Source organism: Arachis hypogaea, chromosome 5 (assembly GCF_003086295.3).
Source record: "Arachis hypogaea cultivar Tifrunner chromosome 5, arahy.Tifrunner.gnm2.J5K5, whole genome shotgun sequence".
Classification (NCBI taxonomy): domain Eukaryota; kingdom Viridiplantae; phylum Streptophyta; class Magnoliopsida; order Fabales; family Fabaceae; genus Arachis; species Arachis hypogaea.
The window spans coordinates 116,288,201-116,298,897 of record NC_092040.1 but is presented as its reverse complement, the minus strand read 5'-3'; the positions used below and the strand labels follow the sequence as shown (position 1 = coordinate 116,298,897).

The 10,697-nt window shown below is 34.0% G+C and overlaps 1 protein-coding gene and 1 long non-coding RNA gene across 3 annotated transcripts; one reads left to right on the top strand and one right to left on the bottom strand.

Annotated features, from left to right (window-relative positions):
- Positions 1 to 307: 307 nt before the first annotated feature.
- On the top strand, positions 308 to 1,810 carry LOC140184780 (uncharacterized). The gene is made up of 2 exons (XR_011882469.1): positions 308 to 446; positions 1,348 to 1,810. It is a non-coding gene; the product is annotated as an uncharacterized lncRNA (long non-coding RNA).
- Positions 1,811 to 5,734: 3,924 nt separating this feature from the next.
- On the bottom strand, positions 5,735 to 9,849 carry LOC140184779 (uncharacterized). 2 transcript variants are annotated; one of them, XM_072237949.1, is made up of 7 exons: positions 9,526 to 9,849; positions 8,711 to 8,829; positions 8,276 to 8,620; positions 7,998 to 8,044; positions 7,560 to 7,622; positions 7,301 to 7,433; positions 5,735 to 6,203 (listed from the first exon to the last, which is right to left on the bottom strand). In XM_072237949.1, the coding sequence occupies exons 2-7, from the start codon at positions 8,787 to 8,789 to the stop codon at positions 6,187 to 6,189; spliced, it is 684 nt and encodes a 227-aa protein (XP_072094050.1). In that variant the 5' UTR covers positions 8,790 to 8,829; positions 9,526 to 9,849; the 3' UTR covers positions 5,735 to 6,186. The 2 variants fall into 2 exon arrangements, with proteins under 2 accessions (XP_072094050.1, XP_072094049.1); XM_072237948.1 differs by having other exon boundaries at positions 8,711 to 8,819.
- Between the last annotated feature and the right edge of the window lie 848 nt (positions 9,850 to 10,697).

Sequence of the window (10,697 nt, the reverse complement as noted above, 5' to 3'; positions counted from 1 at the left end):
GTAATTGTCGCCTTAATTTACAATGGCTTTGTGTTACGAGATGATTTACTGTAGGAGGATAAAGTGGAAGGATGTGCAGTGACTTATGAATAATGACAAACATAAACCATAGATGATGTGCCTTAACTACCTTAAATTGAAAATCGATGATGTTTTGGTTTCAGGTTTTTCATATGTCATCGTCTTTTATGTTGATGCAAAACTGAATCAGGATAAAATTTATGATGATACCTCAAAATACTTGACCATTTTCACACTGAGATCAAGGGAATTGCATTATGTGTATTGGGCAGTTGCTTAACCGTGTTCCATGTGTTATGTCTAGTCAGTTCTCTATCATTTAACTGTTTGGTTTCGAAGTCTAAAGTTCAAATTATGTTTCTCTTGCGCATCTCTTTGATTCTTTGCAGTACTATCTCAACTGATCTGGATGGAGCGCCCTTTGGGTAAGCATTTCCTACTTTTATCTGGCTGAATTCAGGAAAATTGCTTTTTACCAAGTGATTTTGAAAAGGCTGAGATTGTCGATTTCTTGGAAAAGAATAGTTGTTATTTCATCTTTGCACAACTGCATACTATTCGTTGTATGCGGCCAATGAAAACGAAATGGCAAAATAAATGCTAATCTCAATTGCTATATTTCATCTTTGACCCAGAGAACACTACGTGTTCAAAAATTACTCTAACTGGATAGGTGTGTGAAAAAAAATGAAATTCTGGTTGAATATATTCATGTAGGTGTTGCCGCTATGGTTTTCCATTAGTTGATCTTGGTCATTTTGTTCTTCAAATTTTCAGTCTTCCTTCATGCTAGGTTTTTCTCTTTGGTTGTTTTCCACCTCCAGACTAGTTGAACATGATGTTTCGGGCGAAAATAAAATTAACATTACGTCTAGTGGCCAACTAATGATGTAGCAATATCTATGGATCTTAGTCCTTCTGTATAAATTTTTCATTGAATCTCCAGCTTGTGGATTATTTCTTCAAAAGGAAAAGCAAAAGAATGACATTATAATGGACAATGCTACCCTTTTTACTCATATACTTCTTTCCTATCAATTATAAGAGATAATGTGAACCACACTATATAAATTGATGCAGATTTTTACAAAAATATCCTTCATATAGGTGCAAGGTCTGGTTTCTGAAGAACATTTGTGGTCATATTTAAAAGTCTGTAGTTCATTGATTTGTAAATGCCAACTTGTTTTCTTGTGCTCTTGTATAATACGTTATGTTCAAAGTTTTAAACAACTTTATTTGAGGAAAGGGAAAATCATAAAGAAATTTTGTGCTTCCTTTGATGATAAGTAACATGGATTTTGATAGCTGTCTCTTGTGTTTCAGCTTAAATTGGTTGATGATTCCGAGGAAGCCGAATTTGCAAGAATTTCCTTGTTTTCCAAGCACTGAGATGCAGGATAATACCTGAAAATCATTAAATTAGATTAGAATCCTATGTGTTTTATGTAGGATATTTGACTAGTTGCAAATTTTCAATGACCAGCTTTCTCCTCATTATATATTTGATTCTTGCTAAAAAAAACTTATTTCTGCTATTTTAATTTTGGTATTCTTTAACAGGTTGAACTGAGGGTCACAACTTTCAAGTCTTCAAATTAGAAATAGAAGATATATTTCTAATCGATTGGTATGGCGGTCCTAAACCTCTCAGTGTGGACGAGTACCTGCATCCCAAAATGTAGGTACTGCAGCAGAAATAATTTCCTTTAAATGGCAATGATATAACATGATAACCCCCCACCCTAAACAGTAACAAATGAATAAAAGTTTTATGCCATTTACGAAATTCTCATCTATGATTTCGTAATTAATTTTTATTCAATTCTGGTGGGTTATGTCATCCACAGGAACAGTTTTGGCTTCATTGTGTGAATGCTCTTCTAAGTCATTTCTATTTTGGGCTATCTGCAAATGCACATATTCATTGGAGCTATTGTAAATATAAGATAAGTTGTATATGTTGTTTCAAATCTTTGCATTCCTTCCCAAATACTCTTGTATTCTTGTACCATCGCTATATATCCCTTTGCCATTTGAGATGCTTCTCCAAGCATCGTAATGTTGAAGAGGAAACAGCGTAAGCTACTGCGGTTAACCCTCTACTTTTAGCTTTTTATATAGACAAGCAAATTGTGTATACTTGACCAGTGTGGCTATTAAATATGAACATATGTTGCAATGGTTCAGTGTGCCCTATTTTATTCGACCTCTTTTATGTTACCAGTATCATCTATGTATCAGTTGTCAGGTGAATGTTATGTATCAGTTACCTCAGGAGAATCTGATACGCTCATACGCACAACTTCTTTCTAATTTTTAATCATTATTTTTGTTTTTTAATTAAAAATTGCCTATGTAGATAAAAAATAAAGAATAAATGCACTAACCCGTTTAAGCTGTTGTTCTGGGAACTAAACTGAAAATCAGTTCGGTTAATTAGAAATCGATCACCAAATCATCGGTTCGATTCAAGATAAAAATCGTTTAGCAATGAACCGATCAAAAATTGAAAAAATCAATCTAACAATTAGTTAAGTTAAATTAGTCTTATTTTTTAACGGTTAATTGATTAAAAATAACAAAATTATTATTTTTAAATTATATATTTTATACATAAATATATTATTTTAAGTTTAATTGGTCCATATTTATTAAATTTATAAATAAGTTCTTATATTTTTTTTTTCAATTGGATCCTGAAGGTTGTTATATTTTTTTTTTTAATTGGATTCCGAAAGTTGTGTTTGTTTCTAGAGACGAAGACTGAGACTAGGCAATTAGTACTTAGGCAGCGTTTGTTTTAAGGTATTGAGACAAAGACTGAGAGATTCAGATTTGGTATCATGTTTGTTGGTTCAGAGACTGGTACTAAAATTTTTGTCTCTGTCCCTAAAATTTCAGTATTTCAGTACCTTCAAAAAGTATGGACACAGAGGACTAAAATTTTTAGAGATGGATACTGAAACTTTAGTAACATTTTATACCTAAAATATCCTCATTTCAATTAATTAATTCCAATTTTACCCTTTGTACAAATTAAATTAGAGCTTCATTCTTGTTTCAATTTATGTCTCCTACTTTGCACCAAACAGAATATTGAGATTTATTTCAATCTCTGTCTCTTAGTCTCTGTCTCTCAGTTTCAGTCTTTCTGTCTCTGTCTCTGCACTGAAATTTCTAAAAACAGACATTGAAACTTTACTAATATTTAATCTCGAAAATGCCCTCATTCAAAACGGTGGTTTCTGGGCAGTTCTGGCGGCCGAGTTTGATGATCACATGAAAACGGTAGAGACTCCTCCTTCCCTGCATTCCTGCCTTCCCAATAGTGCTCTCTCTCTCTCTCTGGCGTTGTCACTGCCTTCCTCTTCTTTTGACGAGCATCTCTCTCCTTTGTATTCTCTCTCCTGCTATGTGCGCACTCTCTCTCTCTCTCTTCGATTCTTCTCGAATCCTCTCCCCCTCTTCTTTGTCTTCTTCCAACAACCGTAGTAGTAATAGTGACTCCAATGGAATGGGTGTTCAAATCTAAACCGATCCAAATCAAACCGCTTATCCAATTCAAACCGAAACCAATTAAAACTGCATTAATTTGGATTTGATTGGATATTATTCTTGGCAAACCGCATGGATTGAATCGGATTCTAAATCTACCTCTTAAAACTAATTCAATCCAATCCAAACCACACAATGTGATATAATATAACTTTTTATTATTATATTTAAAATTTTACGTGTAATATGTTCAATTTGTTATACATTTTTATCTTATTCATGTATTATTATTATCGAGGTGAATACTAAATCGGTACCTGAAAGATTCTAGCACTGACAAGATGGTATCTGATTTTTGTTATTGACAAAATGGTCCCTAAGAGATTTTAAAATTTGACAAGCATGTCCCCAAGCTCACCGGAGCAAATCTTCAGCAAGCATAATGCTAACGTAGCCACTGTATTTTGGTGATCTGACAAACCACCCCCAAACCCCTAATCCCTTCCTCCCCAACGGACACTCACCCCTCCTTCTCCCTTCCTATCGCAGTCCTCCCTTCCACCTGGTGTCTCCCTTGAGGATGCTGCTAGTCTGCTAGTCTTCCTGAGGGGGGGCTGCGATGGGGAAGGAGAAGAAAGGGGGGCTGTGATTGGGAGGGGGGAGCAGGGAGTGTGGGAAGGATTAGTGTTTGGGAGTGATTTTCCAGTTCACCAAAATATGGTGGCCACGTCAGCATTGTACTTGTAGGAGATTTGCTCCGGCGAGTTCGGGGACACGCATATCAAATTTTAAAATCTTCTAGAGACCATTTTGTCAATAATGAAAGTCAGGTACCATTTTATCAGCACCAGAGTTTTTTGGATACCGATTTGGTATTTACCTCTATTATTATTATTATTATTATTATTATTATTATTATTATTATTATTATTATTATTATTATTATTATTTAATGAATATTTTATGAATTAAAAAAATTATTTATTTATTTTTACCAACTTATAAATTTTATTTCTATTATGTTATTGTTGATTTTTCGTTATACTATTGATATTCGTTATGTTGTTGTTGGTTATTTAAAATTTGATGTTGAAACTTATTATATTTAATTTTATTTACAAAACCGCAAATCTAATTCCATCCAAACTGCACCGCAAGTAAAATTAGTATTCGAATCAAGTGAATGTTTGACTCAAAACTTATCTAAACTGCACGAACACCCCTACCATTGGCGTCGTCTCTCCCTCCCCTCTTTTTTCTTTTTCCTTCCTTTTTTCTCTATCTTTTTGTTGTCTCTGCTCTCTCTTTCTTTGTTTCTTTTGTTTTCAATGTGTGGGATAACCGAATGAAAATTTTATTCTAATTTTAATTTTTTTTATTAGTAAAGATATTTTAGTAATTTTGTTTATTTCAATTTCTATATTTATCTTCAACTAAACAGGATCCTGACATATAACTTATTTTTATATACTTCCCACTAAATATAATACAGAGACTTTATCTTTGAGCGAAAAGTATGCCAATAGTCAGGCCATGGATTAAACACCAACTGCTTCAAGATAAAAAAAAACACCAACTATTTGCAACATAAGAAAAAATATTACGACGTAAACTCTATTAAACTCTAAAGTAGTCATTAAAATTGGCTGCTTGCATCGAAAAAAATCACCAAAATTTTAATTGCACTATAAAAATCTCTAAGATTAAAAAAATTGCACCACGTGGTTCCTATCCCCTCTCTGTCGAGTTACACATCATATCTTGAATAACTTGAATTAGACAAAACGACGTTACTTTAGTTTTGACGATAAATATTTGTTGAAATGATAATAATACAATTTTTTTAATCTTAAAGATATTTATAATGTATTTAAAATCTCAAAAACTTTTCCGGTGCAAACGAACAATCTTAAATGTATTTAATCCAAATTCTACATTGCAAACGTCGATAGGGTGAAAAAGGAGAAAGATTTATTGCACAATCAACTTACGTCTACCTTTTTATTTTCTTTTTTTATGGGATTGTATGCCGCTTGCTATTATTCTATTGCTTCTGCTATTACTTTCAAATTAAATACTACATGATGGTTTTCATAACAATATAAAACATCTATTAGCAAAGAGAATACACAATTCAAATTATTAAAATTTATAACACGAAGGGTTAACGAATGTCAATAGCCAATGGAATGCACGGAGGCTCAAACAAATTGAGTAGGCTGGGAGAAAAATCTAAGCATAAATTTAAAATGAGGTTGACGGATACAATCAATCATAGCTATCACTTACATACTCATTTTAAGTAGTTTGTACTACTCTTAACAGAATGAAACCAATCCTAACAACATATTTAGGAGAATAATTCTCATTACTGACTAAATAACTGAACCTCAATGTAACTATGTAATAATCTAACAATTATGCTTCCCCAAGTATAAACCAACACTGAATTTGAAACTATATGGTATAAGCAACTTTGTAGAATGGTCTAGCAACTGAAAACCAATACTTGCATTTCTTCGATCTAATTAGTCAATGGCATTCATCTAAAACTGTAGAACATTAAATGAAAAATGATGAACTAAGAGCCACCAAATTTACATGGCCATCCTCTAAGGAGATGAAGAGGATGGTACTGTTTGTGCGCATAATAGCTTTAGCAGGCATTTAATCTTCTTCTGACTCTGCAGATAATAATAGATATCATAACTAGAGTATTCTGGAAGATTCCAGGATTTTCATTCAGTGTGAAAGAACAAAAACAAAATCAAGGGTTGAATTTACGCAAAGTCAACCCCAAAATTGACAATGCTCAAACACAGCTTGATAATATTTAGCTCAACTCATGGTTTGACTGATTTATTATCGAGCTTAATCTTATTATGGAATCTTGATGCACGAGTAAAATTTCAAAGACCATTTTAAACATTAACCCTTAGATATTAATTAAGCTTTTGGCTATAAGTACATACTTATTTTCAACATATTTAATCTACAAGACACATTATGCAAATAATTGAGATATTATATATTATTATTGATAATATATAATGATATAGGTGATATTATGCCAAGGTCTCAAGCATCTACATATCTATGTGAACCGATAAATGAATATACAACCCTGCTCATGGAACATAGCAAAGTTAAGTTTGACTCATTTAATAAATGAGCTCAAATTTTTAGCTCAAGCTCAGTAGCTCACCGGCTCAGGAGCTTAGCTTATAAAGTAAGTAACAAATTGAGCTAAAAATAGCTCACATGCTATTAGGAACAAGGTAAACTACCAAAATTGCACCAAAAAACTCATATCGCTATGAAAAATAACCAAATAAGATTTCTATGAATGACAAAGAAGTCTCAAAAGATTTAAAAACGTGACAAAATTAACAAAAATATCATATTTTTTTTACATAAATGATAAAGGAATTTTGTATTTAGCAAACAACTTGTGCATTTTATTTTAACTATGACAAAGTCTCCTTTTTCTAATAATACTTACAAAAAATCGCATCGAAATCTAATATCTAAAGTATTTTATGAAAAAATATAACTAATATCCAGTTAGTTTTCTCACTTTTTAAATCTCTTGGAGCTTATTTGTTATCTTTCCAGGTTATTTTTATTAGTGGCATAAACTTTCGAGTACCATCTTGGAAGTTTATGTTTGGGAAAGTATGCAGATGTTAAACAAAAAGAGTTGTCGCCTTCTCTTAATGCAACAAGGAAACTAAATGAACAAGATATAGCATTAGTTTCAAATAGAACATTTGCTTCATACCATATATAGCTTCCATGTTATTTTCCTTGTAAACACCAAGAGGTGATCCATGGACAGAGAGAAGCATCTCGCCAGGTTTCGGCAGCCTAAGGGTTTTGGGTGTCATCCCAACAGACAAGCGCTGACTACTCACCTGCAAAAGGCAACAAAGCCAAATCAATCACAGCTGTTTAAAAAATAGCCTCAGCAATGAATACTAGAGTTCATAAAGTCATCCATAAAAAACATAAGGTAAAAAATAAAGGGAGAAAATACAGACATTGGGAGTCTGAAGACCTTCTTGACTTGTGAGAGTCTGAGCTTCACATGGCTCCTCAAAAACCTATGTAACAGACATTCAATCAATTCATATTATCACAATACATTGCAATCACTAATTAGTTGTTATTTGCAAGCTGTTTAAGTTAGTCATAATAGATTTAGCAGCATATGCAAAGAAACTAGTAATAGAGGTAAGTTCTCTTCCATCTGTACATGAAACAATCCTAAATGAATAGCAACATTTCTCATTCAAATCAATTCATGGATGTTTCAGCACATGATGGAAATGAGAATGGAAGTGCTATATTAATGCTGCTCTTACACAGCTACCCCAATTTTATGTCGCATCAAGTCCTGCGTAAGTGACCCAAACAAGCCAGCTAGGATGTTACAAAATACAATTAATCAAAGTGCATAGAGAAGATAGAGAACATACAAAGTCCTTAAAATGAAGATTTTCATCACTAAGAAATCCTGTTCTCCCTGCCAACAAAGAAGTAAACTAATAGGTATCAACTACAATCTATGCCAAAATGTATAAGAACTATAATATCTATAGTAAAATCGTTCAAAATTGAAGGAAGCCAAACAATTTAAGGGGCATAGAACAATAGTATGTTTCGTATCACACATTTCCATTTTTTTTAATTCAATTTAAGAAACTTTAATTCAGATATGAAATGAGTTAAATCGAAAGAGAAAACTAAACATTACCAGTATTGCTAGAGTATTCAAAACCACCAAACTGAGGAACCGAAGAAGGACATTCCGAAGGAAAAGCAATCGAAAGTCTCTGGAACAGAGAAGCGTGCAAATCTCTTCCTACACCACCACAGGTCGTGGACATTTTGCTCCCTCCCTCTTTCCACTTCACATCGAATTTCCCATTCCCTTCATCTTTCACAATTGAGAGATTCGGTAAGGTTTCTTCGAAGACCTGCAGCATTGGCTTCCGGAGCTGTTCCTCACTGAAACACGACCGAACCAAACGAAGTTCCATCAACAATCGTTCGATGTCAACATCACGAACCACCCTAATTGCACTGATTTGACGCTCCACTGCCACAAACACACAGGTAGAGTTTTAATGAAAATAAATAGTGAAAACTTTATGCTGATCAAGAAATTTGTTATTTGATCTTGCTGTACCTTCGATTTCAAGCTCCTTGAATTGAGGTTTCTGCGTTTGGGTTTTAAGTTCCTTCAATTGAGTTGACTGTTTGACCATTTTCTTTGATATACGCCTTGGAAATTTTGCCTTTAATATACTAAAAATAATATAGTAAGAAAAAATGGCTACAATCTACAATCATAGTTATCAGCATAGTTGTAAAAACCGAACCGATGATCGAATCGGTCAGGTTACTGGTTCACTGGTTCAACCGATAAACCGCTGGTTGAACTGATAAAACCGGTTTCACATAAATAAAAAATATAAAATACTAAAAATAGTCATAAACTTAATAAATTCAAAATACATATTGTTAGTTCTTCCCCAACATTTTAAAAACAACCAAATTTCAAAGTCTAAATATAACTAATACAAAGATAAACATTCAAAATACATATTGTTAGTTGCCTTAATTCCTATTTTAAAACAATAGCAATCCTAAATTTCCTAATTCCTATTCCAGTATTCCCTATTCAGCAAGACAGCAACCTTAAAGGCTTAAATAGTTAAATTCACAGCAATCTTAAATAGTTAAATTCACAGCACAAGCATATTCATCCTAGACAAGCATTAGTCAACAAGCAATCTTAAATAGTTAAATTCCCTATTCAGCAAGACAAGCATATTCATAAATCATAACAGAACAATATTAGATTAACATTATTCATAACAGATTCAAGCTTTCAAGTTTCAACAAGCATGTTCATCCCAGAAATTTCAACAAGCATAAATATGCATAACACTGTAACAGCAAGAAGTGCAGAACAGACTACAGAGGAGAACTGGAGCTAACCTGTTTGACAGAGCAGAAGAGCGAGGCAACGGCGAGATCGACGGCGCAGCAACGGCGAGGGCGACGGTGCGGCGACGGCGATGAGAGACAGCCGCGGGTCTGTCTCTGTCCTGTTCCTACTTCGTTGGTTCCTTCAGACTTCAGAGTTCTGACCGGCGGTGAGACGAAGAGGACGACGGCGGGCGGCTGGCGGCGGTGGCTGGGTGAGTGACGTAGAATGAGGTGAGGCGGAGAGGGTTAGCAGTTCGCACATTAGGGTTGGGGGGAGGGGAAAAGTGGAACTGGGGTTGGGGTTTGGGGCTGGGGTCCGTAATTACGAGGACCTTTCTTTTTTTAATTTCTTTTTTTTTTAAAATAAACCAAAACGACGTCGTTTTGGAAAAGGAATAAAAAAAAAACGTTTTCGAACCGGTCGGTTAATCAGAAACCGCCGGTTTTCCGGTTTTCAGCAAAACCAGCCGGTTCAACCCGGTTCTCAACGGTTCTCTTTCTTATCCGGTCATACCACTTGTCCGGACTAGTTATGGGTCCAGTTCACCGGTTTTTACAACTATGGTTATCAGAACCGAACCGATAATCTACCCGGTCATATGACCGGTTCACCGGGTCACTGGTTCAACTAGTGAGTTACTGATTCACCCGGTTGACTCGGTCATAATTTAAAAAATATAAAATTATATAAATGAAATTAAAATTACATACTAAAACTTAAAATGCAAGTCTTTACAAACATATTAATAATAATCAAATGTTAATTTTTGACAACTAATAATGTAAAAAGAGATAATAAACTAGTTTCTAGTACAAAATACTTTCTCTATTTAAATAAATAAGAGCAAGCAAAAGATAACATAATCGATAATCAAGTCCAAGTGATCTTAAAATCTACATCTATATCTTCATAGGACAAATTTGGAGCTTGATCAACATTTTCCTCATCTTATATGCAATACATCATAGAGGTCACATTCAATAATTTGATTGACTTGAAGCTCATTAAAAAAAGAAATAAAAATTAAAACCAAGGTTCTAAAAAACGGACCGGACCGGCCGATTCGACCGGTTTAACCGCAAACCGACGCTGCAAACGATCCAGTCCTCATCTGAAAACTGTGCACAGAAGAACCGCTCAAGAACCGGTGAACCGGTCAAAAACCAGCTAGTTGGACCGA